This window comes from Cryptotermes secundus, unplaced genomic scaffold, assembly GCF_002891405.2.
Source record: "Cryptotermes secundus unplaced genomic scaffold, Csec_1.0 scaffold1021, whole genome shotgun sequence".
Classification (NCBI taxonomy): Eukaryota; Metazoa; Arthropoda; class Insecta; order Blattodea; family Kalotermitidae; genus Cryptotermes; species Cryptotermes secundus.
In genome coordinates, this window is record NW_019720728.1 from 298312 (window position 1) to 319708 (window position 21397).

Here is a 21397-nt window from a genome sequence, read left to right on the forward strand (position 1 = left end):
TCTGTTAGAAGCTGAGTCTATCCCAGGGCCATAGTGCGGTTGGAAGGACTGGGTCAAATGCAAATCCAGTAACCTCATTAGAAATCGAACCAGCGACCTTCCAACTTTTAGCATAGTACCTCAACCAATTACATTACCGTGTGACCCCAATGGGAATTAAAACTATGATATATTTTTCTTCGCAACTTTTTCCGAAACACTTCTTACTCCTCTATATATTTCGGGAGTTAAGATGGAGACGCGCTCAAGAACGAAGTCAGGTTTTCATGTAAACTGCCCTCTTTTTTACGATTTTAACCAGAACTGGAATGTGAACGACGAAATTTTGTAAAGCCTACCAATACCACATTTCATAGAAACCTATTTAGAAGTTCTCGTGTTGTGTCATGCTTACAAACAGTTGCAGAGAAGAGCAGAAGTTAACGGCTGGTCTTAGATTTTATAATCTCTTATTACATGATAACTGAAAGGAATACAAGTAGACGTTGTTATGCAGCGGATGATAAACAAAACCATGACGCGGCGTTTTCTATGCGGTTAGAGCCATTTTCTTTTTGGTACGTGCCGAGGCTATGTAACCAGACCAAACAGCCAGTTAATGCCGTGACAAAGGATGCACCGATCCATAGTGACCTGGACGTCGTGACAGCGCGGATATACTCATGCTCAAACTACGGTGCAACATGCATAGCGTCTACATAGAAAAACCGACCCCACCTTCGTCGAAGAAGAGGCCCTATTTCTCAGACACGTAACTGTCTAGGAGAAAAAAGGGTCAAAAGTCTCGACGAGACCTGAAGGCTGGCGAGGGCCAGCAGCAGTTTAACAGACCAGAGCAGACCAGTGAGAGCCAGGGATAGCCAGTGAGCTGAAGTCATGATTTGATAACTGACAGTTGAGTCTCTCGTGAGTCATTCGCCACCCGGTAAGGACGTAAACAGAGGATGTTATTAGGATCCGTTACCAGGCAACGGCTGATGAAAACACAGAACACACTACATGTTCTGCAATGAGAAGTATAGTGAGACAATTAGTTAGAGCGTTATAAATACTTGTAATTACGATTTACAAGTGTTCAAAAATTCCAATAACTAATACAAACTCCGTGTCTAGTCACGGACATGTGACGCCATTTTATAGCAAATGACTTTTAAAAACGCCATCATACAAACTGTCTCCGAAAATCAATTTTTAAGAAAGAAAAATATTTACCAGTAGATAACTGGAAATGAGAATCCGTACTGACATGTGACCATCAGGCACATATGTGCCAAATTTAATGACTCTAGAACACGTGTTTGCTTAGAAAGTGCACCTAAATTAGACGAAATCAACATTCCGAAGGTGTATCCTATAGTTGCCATGGCAAAAGCTGCATTTAGCAAGAGGAAGAATCTTTTTACCAGCAAATTGGACTTTAATTTGAGAAAGAAACTAGTGAAATGCTACATTTGGAGCATCGCTTTGTATGGGGCTGAAACTTGGACACTTAGGGCAGTAGATCAGAAACACCTGTAAAGCTTCGAAATGTTGTGTTGGAGAAGGATGGAGAAGATCAGCTGGACCGATTATGTGAGAAATGAAGAAGTGTTATTTAGAGTCAGTGAGCAGAGGAATATCCTACACGAAATAAGAAAACGGAAGGCTAATTGGATTGGTCATATCTTACGCGGTAACTACCTTCTAAAAGAGATTATTGATGGAAAGACAGAGGGGCGGATAGAAGTGACCAGAAGACGAGGAAGAAGACGTAAGAAGATGCTGGATGATTTTGGGGACAGAAGAGGATATTTTCATTTGAAGGAGAAAGCTCTAGATCGCATTAAGTGGAGGAATTGTTTTGGAAGAGACTGTGGACCTGTCGTCTAACAGATTACTGATGATGATGAAGATAGTATGTAGCAGTAAGCTTTTACAGTTGGATTAATTCACAAAGATATACCATGTCATCTGCTGTACTGTTCTAGATTCTAATTAAACTTTTTCAAGAACATTTTTGACGTTATCTAGCACCGGCACGGACAGCACAGAAAACGTCTCTTCCATTATCGCGTGTTCTCTCTTTGCCGGGAAACGTGTCCACAGAGCTGTTACTTAGCATACATACTGTAGCCTTTTTACACAGATCTTACTTGGCAATGTGTCTACATGTCACAATATGTTACTGCATGAGAGTGTAAGGGTGAGCGTAAAAGTGAAGATGAAGGTGTGTGGCCATGGGAAGAGAGTAGCGGGTTGGGCTGCTCTGAGGAATTCATCACCGGCCTTATATCGTTCCACACTGACTTCGCTACCTACTTTTCCCTCGAGAATTAATTATTATTCATAACATTCCTCTGTATGCAGTAGCCACTCTTTTAACAACTTCAGCAAAGCATGCAGAAATATCAACAGTGTGTGTTAAATACAAAATTCGTCAAGAATGTAGCATTTGAGGTTGCCATACAGTGGTTACGAGTTTTCGGGACTATAACTGCAGAGGCGGTACTGTAGTTTAGGGATTGGGAGTGCGGTTAAGAATTCATCATAAAAACTTGTTATGATATGTAAGATCTGAGGCTTTCACGGCGGTGACTATGAAGAAAGCAGTCTTCTGGGATTTGGCACCGTGTATATGTGGTGTTAACCGACGTTTCGGAGGAACGTATCGGCTCCATCTTCAGGGTAGAAGAAAAAATATATAAGAAATCTGCAAGCAAAGAGACCGTGAGAACCGGTAAAAGCAGACTGTGGGACAGTCTTCTACCCTGAAGATGGAGGCGATACGTTCCTCCAAAACGTCGGTTAACACCACATATACACGGTGCCAAATCCCAGAAGACTGCTTTCTTCATTGTTATTATATGTTACACCGGGTCTTGGGACACACAGGTCTTTGGTGGCGAAAAGAGAAGGAAAAGGCAACTAGAAGACCTAGACCTAGATGGTAGGACAGTACTGGAATCGATATTAGGTTCGTACGATGGGCATATGGACTATATTCAACTGGCTGAGGGAGGTCAGTGGCGGAATGTTGTGAACACGGTGATGAACTTTCGATTTTTAACAAATTGTTGAAAATTGAAGGATTCTCAAGAAGTGCTCAGCCCCGTGAAGTTAGTTAGAATCGCAATGAAACACATCATATACTCCATCTTTTTCGTAAGCAACTGTAACAAAAATGACACACACACCAACTGAGAATCGGTTCAATCCAGTTTTTACGCAGCCAAAGCTCAGAGGCCTCCACAGAATAATGTGAATGTACATCAAGTAAGGAAAAGTAGGGACAGCCCAGTCGGTATAGCGACGATATGGAGAGTCTGGGTTCGATTCCCAGCAATTCACGATTTTCCTCCTCTCCACAGCGTCCACACAGTCTCTGGAGCCCACCCAGTCTCCTATCCAAACGACACCGGGGTCTCTTTCCCCGAGGGTAAAGCGACAGGAACGTGAAGCTGATTACTCTCTTCCATCTAGTGTCAAGGTTAAGAATAGGGGAGCTATACCTCCACTCCGAGACGTGCCTTCTGGTGTAGTGCTTAATTAAACACAGAACAACTTCACACAAAGTAAGGCTACTGAGTCGTGTCTGACAGGGTAATCCTACATTGATGAGGGCAACGTGACGTCACAATCTCATCATTATTAAAGGGGCAGGACCAATAATTAGTTCGATCAATACCCAATTCCAGGATATACGTGTAGCTGAGGAAGGAGAGACAAGTAAAAAATTTATCTCCGCTGACTGGCCGCATCCATGAGAGGTCTACATTTTTATGTGTTGTCCTGTTCTGTCATGTGACGGAAGAGAATTCTCACCCTGCACTGTCTCCCTCCCATCTTGCAGACAGGATTTATTGGGCGACGGAAGCAGACCAGTGATCCTACTGGACCCTAGCACCAAAGAGAACGAAAACAGTTCACTCACTCACTTATGGTGCTGAGCCCTTCTTGAGAAGCCATCAACTGTGCCTCTACTCAAGAACTTCCCAGTATTTTATGGAACCCAAAGGTTCATTACTGTGTCCACAATAGCCCTCCACTGGTCCATATCCTGAGCTAGATTAATTCAATCCATCCCATCCCATCCTATCTCTCTAAGATCCATTTTAATATTGTCCACCCACCTACGTCTTAGTCTTCCTAATGGTCTCTCTCCTTCTGAGTTTCCCACCAATATCCCACATGCATTCCTCTTCTCCCCCACATTTCTGTAATTGCCTCAAATTTTCGCGATCGAAGCGTAAGACAACTGTAAGACCGACTGTAGTTCAAAGTCAAAGTTATGTTACGACCGACGATCAGTCGGCCAGTCTATCTTGGAATAAAGCACCCATACGGGACTTAAGACCAGATCTTTACTTCTGTCAGACAGTTGCAGGTTTGTTGATGTGGGGCGCTCTCTCTGACGAGAAAACGAGTCTGTCGTTTGCCAGAGTCACAGTCAGGAGTAATAAATCTGCTGTCAGTATGTACAACTTACATTTTACATGTTATTAAATGTATATACGAGTATATACAACCTATACAAGGCCTCTGTCAGTCCAGGCTCAGTACAACAGATCATGCCCTATCATTAGAAGTTCCTGCTAAAACAACAGTCCAGTCACTTGAACTTGACCGTCGCCAAGTTTAAGCTTCTTATATTTCCTGTGTCGACTGTAGCTCTGCTGGTGTCCGTGTTATATAATCCCTTTGCATGGATCGCGTAGAAAACTGTTTCCAAAAGTTTCTCCATTGTTGAGCATGGACTCGTTGCCGTGGAACATGTTTGTTTCGCGGTCGTTACCTAGTAACGGGTCTATATGGGCCGCGCCATAGCTCAAGCGGTTAGTCGCTGGCTTCCCACCGCGGCGGCCCAGGTTCGATCCCGGGTCTGGTCAAGTAGGATTTGTGGTGGACAAAGTGGCGCTCGGACAGGTTTTCTCCGAGTACTTCGGTTTCCCCTGCCAATCTTCATTCCACCAATTGCTCCACAATCACCCTCACCTATCATCTGGGGTTGGTACAATAGGCCAGAAGTGGCCGCAGTACAAGGGACTTAGTCCCGCCCTACTAGCATTAAAGGAAATAAAAACGGGTCTACACGCTACAGTACTCGTCGTAATCATCCCCGTAAGAACCTCTAATCCAAGGTAGTGGTAGTGGTTACCACTGAAGTCTGACGCCCTTCTAAATGATGTATAAACATACAATTCTTATCTGTCAGAAAGCACATTACGTCTCTATTACAGATAACATCAAGTTAATACGCTTAGAGACAGAATTCTTGTTTGTTTTGAGTATCACATAAAATATACTGTCACGTGTTAAGTGACTACAGGCGGGGTTTGGATTGGTAACTTGATTTATTGCACACTTCCAACTCAGAATTGCAAGTAACTATAACGGTGTACAACCACGTTTGTTTTCTCAGCTTGTTACAGCCTCCATTAACCGTTGCCTGGTTAAAGTCTTCAAACAAGGGCTACTTCTCACGCGCTTACGGCTCAAGAACTACACTTCCTAACCGCCGATTCTTGACTGTACTCTTCTGACTATGGTCCCCTAGCCAGGTTCTCCTTTGTCATGTTGCCTGCCAAATCGACCTCCCATTTGCAGAGTCACGCAGCCGCCGCGGAGGACCGCACAGAAATCACCGCTTCCAAGAGTTGTTCTATTGTTGCGCACGTAAGCGTGGCTGCCGTCACGAGACGTGTACCTAGCAACAGACATGTTCACAAAGCCTCTCCCTAGCAACAGCTGTCTCTGCTGGCTCCACGGTTCTAGCTTTCCGCTGACATGCCACAATATAAGCTGACTCCGTCGGTATATTCCAAAGATTCAGAATATTATAGCTTTGAAGAGTCACGTATAATATGTAAGATTTGAGACACTCACAGCAATTGTTATGATGAGTTTTGTGATCTGGGATATAAACTCGTGTAGTCCATTGAAAGTCAAACGACGTTTCGAGGAAATATTTCCCCACCATCTTCTAGACAGAAGAGTAAGTCAAGCAAGATATTAGCATCAAGAATGGTCTGGTAACTCTTTCATGCTGGTTTCTTGTTCAGCTTATATTTCTAACACGAAGATGGAGGCAAGATGTTCCTCCGAATCGTAGGTTGACTTTCAACGGGCTTTATATCCCAAGGAAACGTTCATTCATGTACAAGAACAACTTACAACTTACGTCCAGAACGCGAATACAATTGAGAACTATTACAGTTTGAGCCAATTTGCACAGTACGAGGGTCAATAAATAGGTCACTGCTGTCTCAACCACTTCCGCACCCGATCGGGCATCATCTGCGACTTTCGAACGTCCTTAATACAATTTCTCGACCCAGTTGTGAACCGCTTTAAGCGACAAACTCTTGCCACCGTAAACAGGAATATTTTCTTTATGAATTTCCGTTGCATCGAGTCCTTCTGCCCCCCGAAAAATGTAAAACATAAAGCTTTTCTTCGGTATGACACACCTTAAGCACGGCCGCCATTTTGACTACTGAAACTAGTTTCTGAATATGCGTATGCGTGTCTGCTACCTAGACTGTCATGAAACTGGACTGTGTTGCTACCTAGTGATACTCACTCACTCACTCACTCATGGTGCTGAGCCCTTCTTGAGAAGCCGCCAACTGTGCATGTAATCAAGAACTTCCCAGCATTTTATGGAACCGGGAGGTTCATCACCATGTTCACAAAATCCCTCCACCAGTCCATACCTGAGCCATATCAATCCAATCCATACCATACCGTCCTATCCTATCCATTTTAATATTGTCCACCCACCTACGCCTTGGTCTTCCCGGTGGTATCTTTCCTCCTGGTTTTCCCACCAATATCTTATATGCATTCCTCTTCGCCCCTATTCGTGCTATATGCCCTGCCCATCTCATCCTCCGTGACTTGATCATTCTAATTATACTTGGAGAAGAGTTCAAGTTATGAAGCTCATCATTGTGCAGTTTTCTCCAACCTCCTGTCTCTTCATCTCTCTTCAGTCCAAATATTCTCCTCAACACCCTGTTCTCAAACACCCTCAGTGTACGTGTATGTTCCTCCTTTAATGTCAGAGACCAAGTTTCACACCCATACAGAAACACAGGCAAATTCCATTTTGACTACTGACTCCCCTTCGTAAAACTCAGTACAGCATCAAATACAGAAAGTACTGTATGCATTAACTTATCACCAGTAACACTTCCCTGTTAATCCTCGGGATCCAATATGTCTACTGCAAGAACTAACAAGTTCCGTGGACCACAGACTTCCGTGAGGATTTCAGAATTCTCACTTCGCCGTCTCCGCGCATCTCCGTCAGTAGAGGCTCTTTATTTTATACTACATGTTTCGGCCTAACTGTCCACCGTCAGAAGTATAAGGCTGAGATGGAAAATCTGCTCTGCTGTTAGCTGATGTATTTTGCATTTTACGAGGAAAGTAAAACGCTTATAAAATTTTTATAGGTTATTTTTTTATCGTGGTTGCTACTACTTGCACACGTGTCGTGGTTCTGGTGTATGCCTTTTGGTGTTTTGGCTTCTTTCCTGTCTGCTGATTGAGAAGCCAACCGTCGATCAGCTACTCTACAAATATCCTGGTATTTATGGAATTCGAAAGTTCATTTGGGTGCTCACAAAAGTCCGCCACTGAGCCAGATGACAATCTCCTTTAATTTTATTTTAATATTATCCATACACCAATGCCTATGTCTCTTCCCTTCTGCATTTCTGAACATGGTTCTTCTGTCAGGCGCCACATTTTATGTGCCCCGCAAATCCCATTCTCGTTCTGTTTACTCATCCTAGCAATACTCAGTGGCCGCGCGGTCTAATGCATAAACTGTCTTCGTTTGCTCGAACGTTGGGCTCGTAGGTTCGAATCCCACTTGAGGCATGGATGTCTATTTGCGTCTATTCTGTGTTTGTGTTGTACTGTTAAGGTGCAGCCTTGCAACAGGCTGATCCTCCGTCCAAGGAGTCCTACCGACTGTGTATAGGACTAAGAAACTGAAAAGGCGACCTAGGCCCAAAAAAGGGCTGTAAAGCCATAATAATAATAATAATAATAATAATAATAATAATAAAGAACTCCCCGTGTGGAGGTGGGTGCACGCGGTAGCGTAGTTTTTTTTTTTTTAATTCGCTTAGTGGGGGGTTGAGTCCAACTGGGTCCACTCGCCACGACGGCCACTGATTGGCCTATTGTAGCCTGCCACGGGTGATGATGATATTGATGGTGAATTCGGTGGACTGAAGATTAGCAGTACTCGGAGAAGACCCGCCCCATTGCCACTCTGTCCACCACAAATCCCACTTGACCAGACCCGGGATCGAACCCGGGCCGCCGCGGTGGGAAGCCAGCGACTAACCGCTTGAGCTATGGCGCGGCCTCGGTAGCGTAGTTGGTTGAGGCAATGTGCCACAAGCCGGAAGGTCGCGGGTTTGAGTCCCAATGAAGTGGATATTTTGAATTGACCTAATCCTTCCAGCCGCACTATGGCCCTGGAGCCGAATCAGTCTCTAATAGAAATGAGTACCAGGAATATTCTTGGGGATAAAGGGCAGCCGGAGCGTAAGGCTGACCTCACCGCCATCTGTGAGCCGACTGTCTAGAAAATGTGGGAGCCTTGACGTCTCACAACCGTATGGGCCTTCATAGCCTTTTACAGGGGTAGCTTTACCGTTTACCGTGTGGAGGCGGGTTTGAATACCTTCACTGTAGCCCTGCGAGATGTACAAGGCGACGCAAAGGGAAACCAGTGCCTGAGGGCGTAACTGGAATACCTGTCACTGGGGTGCATAAATACAGGAACCTAGTCCTTCAGGTTGGGGGGTTGGAAACCAAGGCTGATGGACCTTCCTATGTAAAAACATTACTGCTGCGAAATCTAAAGAAGTGAAACACGGATGCAATTTGGCAGAATCTTCTAAGGAAGTTAATGGTACAAGAAGGGCTGTTTTGCCTATGATGAATTATGAACTAATTCAAGAAGGCCAAATCACATCAAAGGACCGTCAAGTTTAAACTCGTTAACTCAGACCAAATTTCGGTCGAGACACAATGATCCATCGCATAATCGATTAGTGGTGTCATGATCGATAGAGTAATGGCAGAGTTGACCAGGTGCATTTCCAGCTACATCATTTACTTGCGAGCAATTTTCCAACAGACACTTTGGTAAGTGTTCTGAATGGCCGCGCCATAGCTCAAGCGGTTAGTCGCTGGCTTCCCACCGCAGTGGCCCGTGTTCTATCCCGGGTCTGGTCAAGTGTGATTTGTGGTGGACAGAGTGGCGCTGGGGCGGGTTTTCTCCGAGTACTTCGGTTTGCCTGCCAATCTTCATGCCACCAATTGCTCCACAATCACCCTCACCTATCATCTGGGGCTGGTACAATAGGCCAGATGTGGCCGCAGTACAAGGGACTTAGTCCCACCCCACTAGCATTTAAAAAAAAAAAGGTGTTCTGAAGCTGCTAGCTCGTGACTGCACCTTTCGACGTTCGGAGTTCAAAGGAAGATCTAACAACAGTGCTACCTTACTCCATAGATATTAAGGCCTGCTTAGTCACACGCAAACTGAACCTGGGACCAATACCACGGCCGGTCCGTATCTCTAACAGAGAAACAGATTCCTAGCCATTTCGATCCAAATCGTATTCTCTCAACATATGGCGGATATACTGGGGCCGTTTCTGAGCAACGGCTCGGTAAACACGTTCTCGCAGCAAAAGACACGAATGTAATAATGTAAGAGTTGTTTTCTGTGTGGTCCGTGTTGATGTTATAAGCAAGGGGAAAGGTTAGAACTTAGTTCTGTACGGGAGTCTGTGAAGAGCGGAATTGAGCGAGTAAAGCTAAGAATCTCCACTGTTAGAAGCCGTTACCAAGAATAGACTAGTGAAGACACTGCAGGCTGGAGAAGACTTGGCGTGTAGTGATTTGTAAAGTGTGAAAATCAGCGATAGTGTAATAGTTCTTTGTAGTTACGACCTGAAAGTGGTCAATAAATCTATTCACCGATCCAAACCCAGTCCATAATTTCGTCTATATGTGATAATATGGAGGGTCATATTGCACGGAGATGCAGCACGCGTGTCAAGGATGAGAAAGCTATAGAGACCATAAGAGAAAATGGGTACATAATATTGTTGAAAAAATGGGTGACTTGAAAAGTATGTTTGTTCTAAATTAGCTTTGTTCTCGCTTCGGAATTCAATAGTTAGGGAAGAACTGACTTGCTTCCAATCGTAAACAAGTTAAGCCCCCAGGAATTCCGGAGATATTTACAAACACTGCACAAATTCATGGCTGCAATAATGTCTGATACTAATGGAATTTGTGTTCGTGCGTGTAATACACATGTACACGTGCATAGGGAAGTCAGGTTTACTGAGCATTCCAACAAAATAATAGTCGTCACCCCACAAAACTGAATTCGCTCTAAAACATGGGCATTGCTTGATACTGTGTTGGAACTTCAGTCACTGCACACCGGATTCAATACATTCCCTTTACGTATAAACTTGGTTCATTTACTAGCGGGGGTCTGATTATTCAAATGCGGTTTTACCAGTCGCTGTAACTTGCACTGCAGGATAGGTTCTGCTCACAGTTTCGGCACAAACTTAAGCTCGTGCTGAAATATGAAAATATCTGGGAGCAATGTCAGGAATGTTCCAAGTAGTAGTAGTAACAACATTTGTTTACAGGATTATGTATGTATTATGAGAGGGGGGTGGGTTTCCCCATGCACTTAGACCAGTTATTGGTCCATTGTGTGTCCCCATTTTAATTTCTACTGTCACCATACCCTACCGGTAACGGTGCGTGCCATCAGCCCCCGTAGAGCCAACGAGGTCGGCCCCCGGTACCTTGATGCTTCCCCCATCCACCAGAGGCATTGGAGACTACTTGGGCGGGAAAGGGCCTGTTTAGCTTAGAGGTCTCCTAGAGACATGAGGTTCTTTTACGTGCCGTAAATCTACGACACGGGACACACGGCGTAAAGTTCCTCCCGGAGGACTTGTTCCCTGAAGTTTTCTGCCCTTAAAAATTCCACGACCTCCGCCGTGTTTGAACCCGCGCACCTTGGGTCGTGAGGTGTTTACAGGATTAACTTTAGGTCTATATAAAATAAAGGTTAAGTTGTCCCTGTGCTGATTATAGACGTCGCGCGGTCTGAGGAATGAACTGTTTTTGCTCGCTCGAACGCTGGAATCATGGTTTCGAATCCCATTCAAGGTATGGAGGTCCATGTGCGTTTATTCTGTTTGTGTTGTCTGTGTGTAGGTAGCGAACTTGTGACGGGCTGATCCCACGGCCAAGGAGTCCTACCAATTGTGTATAGGGTTAAGAAACTGGAAAAGCTGCCAAGATCCAACAAAGGACTGTAGAGCCACAGACAGACAGACAGGTAGGTAGGTAGATACGTTGTCCCTATGCTTAATTAGTTAAGCGCTAAGCATGAAGACGTATGGGAGGATGGAGGTACAGCTCCATATTTCTTGATCTCTACACTACAATGCCACTTTACCCCCAGGGGAAAGAATCTACGGGGGGGAAATTTTCGGACCTAAAGATGAGGAAATAATGGGAGGCAAGAGAAAATTACGCAATGACGAGCTTTATAATTTGTATTCTTCATAAGATCTTAATAGCATGAGCAGATCAGGGAAAATTAGATTGGCAGATCATGTATTTTTTTTATTGCTAGTGGGGTGGGACTAAATCCCTTGTACTGTGTCCACTTCTGGCCTATTGTACCAGCCCCAGATGATAGGTGAGGGTGATTGTGGAGCAATTAGTGGAATGAAGATTGGCATGGGAAACCGAAGTACTCGGAGAAAACCTGCCCCAGCGCCACTTTGTCCACCACAAATCCCACTTCACCAGACCCCGAGATCGAACCCGGGCCGCCGCGGTGGGAAGCCAGCGACTAACCGCTTGAGCTATGGCGCGGCCAGGCATATCATGTAGCTTGGATATGAGTGAAGCTGAAAACCTCAAGGGCAGAAAACACTTGAGACCTACGCACACGTGAGAGAATATCAGAATTTAGGCCTACAGATAACATTTATTATATTCCTACCAACAGATCACTATTCCCAGAAGGCGAAAATTGCTATCTAACTATGTTTCTCCACATGTGTGCCATCTTCAGGTCCGGTTTTTAGTTACAATTATTTATCATGTAAACGTAAATTTATACGATAAATGATACAAACTCCGTCCCAAGTGCAAACAATATATATTGTATGTCTTTGATCTTGTTCTCTTCTACACTACATGTTTCGGCCTCTATCGGCCATCATCAGGTGTATACTATTAACGTTGCTGCCACACTGAACCCAGTCTAAAATTTAACATTTAAAAACACATTGTTATTTTCTTCGTATTATCTTCGTATTAAATATAATATTGTAAACGTAAATTTGTTCCAGTGCATAACTAATTAAGCACTATGCCATGAAGACGTATGGGAGAGTGGGTGTATAGACCCACGTTTTCTTAACCTCGGTATTAGTTGGAGTGGTCATCTTCACGCCCCAGCCACTTTACTCCCGAGGAAAGAGCCCCTTGTACCCATTGGATAGTGGTTGAGTGGATCCCAGATCCGGTCTGTACGACATGGAGAAGTAAAAATTCTTGACCCTATCTGGACTCGAACTCCGACCCCTCGGTCGTACAGCCAACAGCCTGTCGCTATACCGACTGAGCTATCCCGGCTCCTATTATTTATTATGTAGTTCTCGAAAATTTGCATGTAAGCCGATTGGATCCACCGGCATGTATCATGCTACATACTATACTATATATACTATACTGGGTAAGCATATTTCCCTATTGGTTAACATTCCAGTTAATTTACTGAAGTTGTAGATATTGCCACGTGTATGGAGTGTGACTACAGATGGGGTTTGGACTGGTGATCGGACTTATTGGCACTAACACACAATTCGTGACTACACTTTACAAATCACTATCAGACAGATTAGTGCTCTCAATCACGGCCTTCACTGCACTGCTTGGTAAGGGCTTCCAACAGTGGACGTTCCTCTGCTTCTGGGCTCACGTCCTAGCAGGCTGGCGGCCAACTCACACGAATTTCCTACGCTTCTAACTGCCGTCTCAGAGGCAGTTACTTTACTTTACGACTGGCATTTTACCGCTGGGTCAGGTTCGGAGATCACTACTGTTCTGCCAGCACACACTTGTAGTTTGTGAATCACTGCCTTTGAGTTTTCAGGATATAAGAATATTTTTGTAATTTTAACTTTTAGTGTATTAAGTAAATTTGCTTCTTTTCAATTGTTCTTTCTTTTTAATCCAAGGTGGTGAACAGACGTCTGGCTTGCCAGATTCCTTTCCCTGCTGGCGCCCATTATCTCAGTCACAACTGTAGCATATTTAAGGTTCGGACACACAGAGCGCTATGCTATGTTCGCTACGAACGCTGTGTACACTCTGCGACGCAGCTAACATAGGGAGCATAGCGTACGTAGCGTACGGAAGTGTGTGGCCAGTCACATTGGCAATAAAGGGAGATATTTTTCTGTTCGTATAGCGAACATAGCGTACGTAGCGTAGGTCGCGTATGTAGCGCTCTGTGTGGCAGAACCTTTAAACGTACTGGAAAACGTACACTGTGTAATGTACTACACAAAATTTCCAACTGTCTTCTTTCAAGTTTATTAATACTCCTTAAAACTGGATTAATAAAATTCAAGTCAGCGAAAGCCTTATCGAATTTCAACAGAATCTTAGGAAACATTTATGAGATACGTGGAAAAGTAAATTTATGGCTTTAGAGATACTTGGCTTTACCATGAATCAATAAAATTGAAGACCGGGACTGCCTGACAGCATTTCGTGGAAGTCTTCCAATTCTTATCTGGGATACGGCTTGTGGGGTACTTAGAGAAGACCATGATATGTAATATGGCTCATAATCGTAGTAGCTAGACAGCTTTAACACAAGTTTCTGATATCGAATTTTAAGAAAATTCCTCGAAGGTCACTGAGAGGCAGACATGATTTCCACACAAGGCGTTCTCTTTACAGTATAAAGAAAGGTGAAGCTATCCCTGTAACAGACCGTGAAGGCCCATAGGTTTGTGAGAAGCCGAGGCTTCCACATTTTCTATACAATCGGCACACAGCTGTGCAGTGAGGTTGGTCAGTCTTATGCGCCGGCCGCCTGTTACCCCCAGGAACATTCCTGGTACTCATTTCTGTTAGAGGCTGAGTCGACACCATGGGCATAGTGCGGCTGGAAGGATTAGTTAAATTGATAAAAATCTACCTCATTGGGACGGGAACCCGCGGCCTTCTAGCTTGTAGCGTAACCCCGGAACCAACTGAGCTACAGCGTGCGCCAGAGAAACATAAATATGTATATAATTTTGCTTGTTATCGTTACAGTGTTAAAATGCTCTAGTTTAGGTGGAATTTATTTCTGGAAATTGTGGTCTATTACGTGGAAATAATTAAAAGAATTAGACCACAAAACTGTATAATATTATTAAGTTCACTAGGGGTCGCGCTCCACGTAATCAAAATACAATCATAACATCTATAGCTAAAGTAAAAAGTAAAAGTAAAGCTATCCCTGTAACAGGCCGTGAAGGCCCATAGGGTTGTGAGATGTTGAGGGTCCCACATTCTCTAGCTAGACAATCGGCTCAAAGATGGCAGTAAGGTTGTCAGCCTTACGCGCCGGCCGTGCTTTACTCCCCAGGAAAATTATTTAATTAATTTCTGGTGATCATTTCTGTTAGAGGCTGAGTTAACTCCAGCGCCGGAAGGATTACGTCAATTGAAAAAAATTCAATGACCTCATAGAGACTTAAACCCGCGACCTTCCGGCTTGTAGCATAGTGCCTCAACCAACTACGCTACCGCGTGCCCCCTCTAATACTGAAGAGAAATATAAAATACATACGTTTCATGAAGCTTTTATAAATAAGCGTTTTTATTGAAAATGGCGACAACTAACGACAGAGAGATCCATCTACTGGCAAAATTATTTCTATCTACAATCAGAGCATGGGACACTATCGGAGTAATTTGTTACTATAATCTTGCGCAGTGTCATTAAAGGTTTCGTTGCAGAGAGATACGCTTTCATCGCCAGACGCTGATTATTATGACGAGGATGCAACGAGTAAAGTTTCACTTCTCGTTAGTTAACGAGACCACAGGGACAAAGTTCGCCTCTCATTCTAAGCAGTTTCAAAGTTTCTACTCCGAACAGATTCGTGTAACTACACAGTCATATACCTTTCACCACAGAGCAAAAACACTTTCAGTTCCTTCAGAGTTCAAAGCCTGTTAGATGATAGAAAGAGAGCCTGATAAATGTTGTACTACGTCACAACGACGGGCAAATTATTTAATCTTCAGTGTTTCCTACTTCATCTTGCATTTAATGGTACCAAACGCCAACGGCTTTGTTCCTCTTACTTCTCCAGAAGAGGAAGAAATTGCGTTGCTAGGAAACCATTTCTTGTTGAATGGAGACGAACAGAAAATAAGACAATCGGGATTACTTGCAACAACTGAAGGTGTGTGAAACACAAGCACAAGTCCGTTAAAATTTCAACGAAAAATTGCGAAAAAGCAAAATTTTATGCTCTTTTTCTTTTTCCGTCTATAATACAACAAATTAATAACATTAATTCATATTTAATTCATACAATGGTCCTTAAATGTACAAAATGTTTGTAAAATTATTAAAATATACAAGGATATTATATAGGGAACGCAAGGCAACACTTGATATGCACAACGCAAAAAACAAAACATATCTAATATGACATAGAAACACCTCCAATTCAAAAATATATGAAGGAACATCAAAGATATATCTTAAGTTTAGATCAGAGTACAGTGAATTAGAAACCTTAAACAAGTGTTACCTGAAGATGGCCTTGTAAGGCCGAAACTTGCAGCAGCATAACAACAACATATTTTAATGTTTTAATAATTTTAGTAACATTTTATACATTTAACGATCATTGGATGAATTAAATGTGAATTAATTTTATTAATTCATTGCATTATACACGGAAAAAAAAACTATAAAGGTACATCAGTACAACAGGACGCTGAAATATAATAGTACATAATATTCGCCAAAAAAAAAAAGTACATAATGCCAATAATAAATTATGTACAGACAGATAAACTAAGAAACTGAACAGTTTCATAAGCCTCTTCGCTTTGTCACTTCATGAATTACAGCCGGGCTTTCCGATTGGTAATTGGATATATTGACTCTTACAATTAAATATACCACTATCGCTATTTCACACTCTTTATCGTACACTTCTGCATCGTTGCCTGGTAACGGCTTCCAACGCTGTAGAATCCTAAGTTTCCGTGTTCACACCCTCACCGACTACCGACCGCCTCACAGCTCCTTATGGTCGCAAATCCCTAGGCGTGTCTGCCCAGCCCTGGGCAGCGGTTTCTCCCGACTCGGAACTCATGTAACCATTCGCCTGAAAGTCATGCTACAGCCGACAGTCAGTCTCCTGTCCGTCTTGGTCGTCTTGGGGTCAAGCCCCATCTGGGAACCAAGAACCAGATTTTTGTTACCGTTAGACAACTGCGGTCTTGTCGATGTGGGGGCGCCCTCTCTGTCATGAGGACGGTTCTGTCATTTAGCGCTGTCGAAATTAGTAGTACATGTCATCTACATTTACAATTTTACATGCCGGAATTCTACATAACCAGTCAGTTGACAAGAGTCTCTTCTCATTAGGTTTTTCGCCAAAATTTCGTATGTAACTCTCAGTTCTCTCACGAGTTCTAATATCTGTTCGCAGCGACATGAGCTTCAGGAAGGAGTCTGTGTGCCCCCTTTCTACCGAAAACACGGTGACGGACAGGACAAGTGACGGCTACCCGACCGGTAGCTCAGGTACCGGAGTGTACCCATTTGCCTTGGTGCTAAGGCTACGAGTTCTGCAGGTGGTGTGTGGCATCTCGGCGCTGGTGATGGGCGCCGTCGCATTCATTGAGGAGCGGGGCGACTTGAATTTGGCTTTCGCCGTTCCTGCAGGATGCGCCACAGTCCTGGCGGCAGGTGGGCACAAACAAGAACGTGGTATTGCTTGCAGGAACGCGACACAACACAGGATGGAGTAGGGTAAACACAACTAGCTTTCGTGGCATGACATGCTCAATTCACCGCCAAAGTTTAGATGTTCCAAACAGTTCTCCATACATATCTCCATTACGAACACACTCATTTGGCCATGAAATGAGATATGTATGGATGACCGAAAAGTGTGGAACACATGACTCGTTTCACCCGCGGAGTTATCAGTGGACAACTCTTAAAAACTAATTGTGAAACATAATTTTGTGGGGAAGTCAGAATGGCTACCACAAAATAAGGTGTCACGAAACTGATAGGGTTAACTTACACCATCAGTATTTCAAAATACACTAAATTCAGCATGAAAATCTGATACTTGAATGTGGGAGCAAGGAAACATGAACCACAGTACAACACAATAATCACGTGTAGAATTTGAGGTTCTCGAAATGGTGGTTACGAAAAGTCCTGTCTTCTGGAATATTAATCCGTGTAGTCCGCTGAAAGTCGACCTATGTTTCGGAGGAACATGCGTCTGTCGTCATATTTGACAGAGTAAGTCAAAGTCTAAGCACAATAGACCACTGTAGGTCGCGGTGCAAGTGCCGAGAAGGCCCACCCCTTATACATTCATTCATTCATACAAGTCAAATTCTGCTTGCCACCTAGTTCATGCCGATTTGCTTGGTTAATTTTCCAATCCTGAAGACGGAAGCGACACTTTCCTTCGAAACTTCAGTTCACTTTCCACGGACTATATAGGGGCTATATCTTCAATAAGAATGGTATTGTCACAGCTGCAAGCATCCATACAAGCAGGGGGTTCAGCGGCTACCAGCCTTCCACGTGTAGAACTAGCTCTGCACTCCGGTTTCTGGGTCCGTCTTTACGTGTGGCGGCCCCGCTTGCTGTCCTTTGGGCTGTGGCTTGTTCTCTTCATGCAACACTCGTCTTCCACGCCATTCGGACACTTGCTGGCACCAGGTATGGCAAACAGAGCGGACACACCGCCATACCCACATAAGTTAATGTTAAGGGCTTTGGTAATTTTCATAAGTAGGTCTACGGAATATACACAATGCATATGAAAGATGCACGTAAATTCTGAGCGCGATTTTGCAAGGTAGTGACAAAAAATAAACACAATTTGTTTGCCCCCATACTACTATAACCTTCATGGTATACTAGTAAAAAGTAAAACTATCCCTATAACAGGCCGTGGAGGCCCACAGAGTCGTGAGACGTTGAGGCTCCCAAATTTTCTAGACAATTGGCTTACAGATGGCGGTGAGGTTAAGTAAAACCATCGCTGTAACAGGCCGTGAAGGCCCATAGGGTTGTGAGACGTCGAGGCTCCCACATTTTCTAGACAATCGGCTCACAGATGGCGCTGAGGTCAGCCTTACACGCCGGCTGCCCTTTACACCCAAGAAGACTACTGGTACTCATTTATGTTAGAGGCTGGGTCGACCCCAGGTCCATAGTGTGCCTGGAAGGATTAGGTCAACTGAGAAATCCAATGACCTCATCGGGACTCGAATTCGCGACCTTCCGGCATGTAGCACAGTGCCTCAACTGATTGCGGTACAGCGGTTCCGCCATTACAATATGGCGCGAGAATGTAGATGGATTCACCTAGCTTATGCCAGAGTCTAGTTCTTGCAACGCTTCGAGATTCATAAAAGGCAGAGGATTTCTTGACCACCTGAACGACTACTAGTTTCAGAGAAGGCCTCCTTTCTATGGAGTTGGTTAACTTATTCAGTTGCAAGTTAAAGGTGCTGTGCTTAACTAATTAAGCATTATGCCATGTAGGCGTATGGGGGAGTGGATGTTTAGATCCACATATTCTTAACATCGACACTATTTTAAAATGAGTGTTCAGCTTCACGCTGCGGCCGCTTTACCCCAAAGGAAAGAGCCCCCGGAACCCATTGTACGAGTATATGAGGTGAATGGGCTCCTGACCGGTCTGGACGACATGGAGAAGAGAAAATTCTTGATCCTACCGGGACTCCAACTCCGACCCATCGGTCATCCAGCCCGTAGCCAGTCGCTATACCGACTGAGCTATTCCTGCTCAATTCAGGTGCAAGGTACTTTTTATTAATATGATATCTGGTGCAGTTTTTATACCATAAACAAGAATGATTCAATTCATAAACCCTCGTACCTGACACTTTATGTCAATTCTGATTTGAAATGTTTCAGTCTTCTAAACAGTCTGCTCACAAATGCAGCTACTTCGATACATCGGTGTAAGCAGAAGGGGATGTATCTGTGGCACAGTTGGTGCGTCCGGGATCAGAGGAATTCAGCAACCTTAATTTAATCTATTCACTGCTCTGTAAATCAATTACGATCCTGTATCTGTCTGTAATTTCCCGAGCTTCCTCGGGTAAGAAGAGAATTATACATTTAGTGTTTCCAGGAATTTTTGTGGTCCGAATTTCAAATTCTCTCACAGCCTCAATTACAGTTGCATATCAGAACTGAAGTATCCACAATGGCGAACGCTAAAGATTTCGGGTCACCTAAATGCGATGCTGTCTACTTTATAGTATGTACATACCAGCATTTCGGAAGAACCAAAATTTAGTCAGGAAAAACTGAACTGAAGAAATCTGTAAGTTAAAAAGTAAAGCAAAAGCTGTCTCTGTGTTTGCGAGACAGGGTGGTGTAGTCGGTATAGCGACTGGCTGCCGGCTGGAAGGCGGAGAGTTCGAGTCCCAGTAGAAGCAAAATTTTTCTCCACTCTAAGTCGTCCAGACCGGCTCTGAGGGCCATCCAACCTTCTACCCAATGACCACTATGGGTGGTGGCCCTTTCCCCGGGGATAAAGCGGCCGAGGCGTAAGGCTGACAAATCACATCCAACTGGTACCGAGGTCAAGAATACGTGGACCTTACATCCACTCCTCCATACGTCTACATGGCGTAGTGCTTAATCAGTTAAGCACAGGGAAACTTCGTTTCTGTACTTAATTAAGCAACATGCCATGAGACGTATGGGGCAGTGGGGGTTTATATATACTCATTTTTTACCACAACAGCCTACTAGATGGATGTGAAAAACCAGCTTCACGCCGTGGCCGGTTTAGCATGCTGAAAGAGTCCACGGCACCCACTGTATATACTGCCCGAAGGAACACAGAGCAGGTCTAGGCGCTGCGCTGAAAAGGCTCTCTTGTCCTTGCTGGGAATGGAATCCCGAATCCTCGGATGTCCAGCTCGTACCGTAGTCTGTGTATAGAGTGAGTTATCCAGGCTGTGGATGGTAGGACAATATTAAAATGGAGTACGGTAAAGTTGTCCCCTGTGCTTAACTAATTAAGCACTATGCCATGATGGCGTATGGGGAGTCATGTATAGATCCACATTTTCTTGGCCTTGGCACTAGCTGGAGTAAGTGGTCATCTTCACACCCCTGCCCCTTTACCCCGGGAAAAGAGCCCCCGGACCTATTAGATAGGAGGCTGGGTGGGCCCCAGAGCCAGTCTGAATGCTGTTGACAAGAGAAAATTCTTGACCCTACCGGGACTCGAACTCCAACCCCTCGGTCTCCAGCCCAAATAGAGGGTGGTGTAATGAAATGTAATGGTGTGGTCCAGAGTCAGCACACTTACCGCACATTTCAACAGCTGACTCCTGTGAACACGGTAATAAACAACCGGGTACCGTAGAATTCAGCGAATCACTTGATCAGATGACCGATTGGCAGCTTCTCAGGAAGGAATTTCCTCAATAGAACTATTCGATATATAGTAAAATATTTACATTTACCCCTCAGAGCACAATGGTTACTATATGTACCACTTGCTTTAATAACAAGAAGCTCTGCATATTGCCTAAAGGTTATATCTTTCACATAATGAGCAGTGATAACTTCCCCAAAGGACATTAACCTGTTTCCCTTCATTACTGAGACACGGCGTTTCCTGTCAGGTAAGAACTCTCATCACTGCACGACGTGCCCCAGGTTGTGGATGGAGGAGAAGGCCTCCAAATGTGTAGGGTAGCTGCCAATATATTGAATAAGCAGTCGTGGACAGTCGACAAGATGTGGTCCTCCAGCTTGGGGGTTGGGCGTGGGGCCAGCAACTCACCGTAAAAATAAGCTTGTTATGATATGTCACAAAGCGTCCCAGACTTGGATTGATTTTTGAATAAACGACAAAAAATAAAAAGGTAAAGCTATCCCTGTAACGGGCCGTGGAGGCCCATAAGGTTGTGAGATGTTGAGGCTCCCACATTTTCTAGACAATCGGCTCACAGATGGCGGTGAGGTTACGTAAAGCGATCCCTGTAACAGGCCGTGAAG

The 21397-nt window shown here is 44.1% G+C and overlaps 2 protein-coding genes across 4 annotated transcripts in view; one reads left to right on the forward strand and one right to left on the reverse strand.

Moving 5' to 3' along the window:
- The window catches only part of LOC111872857 (thiamin pyrophosphokinase 1), a 99636-nt gene that overhangs the window by 67177 nt on the left and 11062 nt on the right, over positions 1 to 21397 (reverse strand). The window lies entirely within an intron of this gene.
- Positions 1 to 21397, forward strand: part of LOC111872877 — a 74143-nt gene that overhangs the window by 50515 nt on the left and 2231 nt on the right. Inside the window, exons 2-4 of one of the 3 annotated variants that reach the window (XM_033754909.1) lie at positions 16803 to 17062; positions 17875 to 18061; positions 19289 to 19452. In XM_033754909.1, the coding sequence (XP_033610800.1) occupies positions 16807 to 17062; positions 17875 to 18061; positions 19289 to 19409 (564 nt within the window). In that variant the 5' untranslated portion in view covers positions 16803 to 16806 and the 3' untranslated portion in view covers positions 19410 to 19452. Of the gene's footprint in view, positions 1 to 11344; positions 11387 to 16802; positions 17063 to 17874; positions 18062 to 19288; positions 19453 to 21397 lie in introns of those variants that run through there. The other 2 variants (XM_023867137.1, XM_023867128.2) reach the window with 2 other exon arrangements.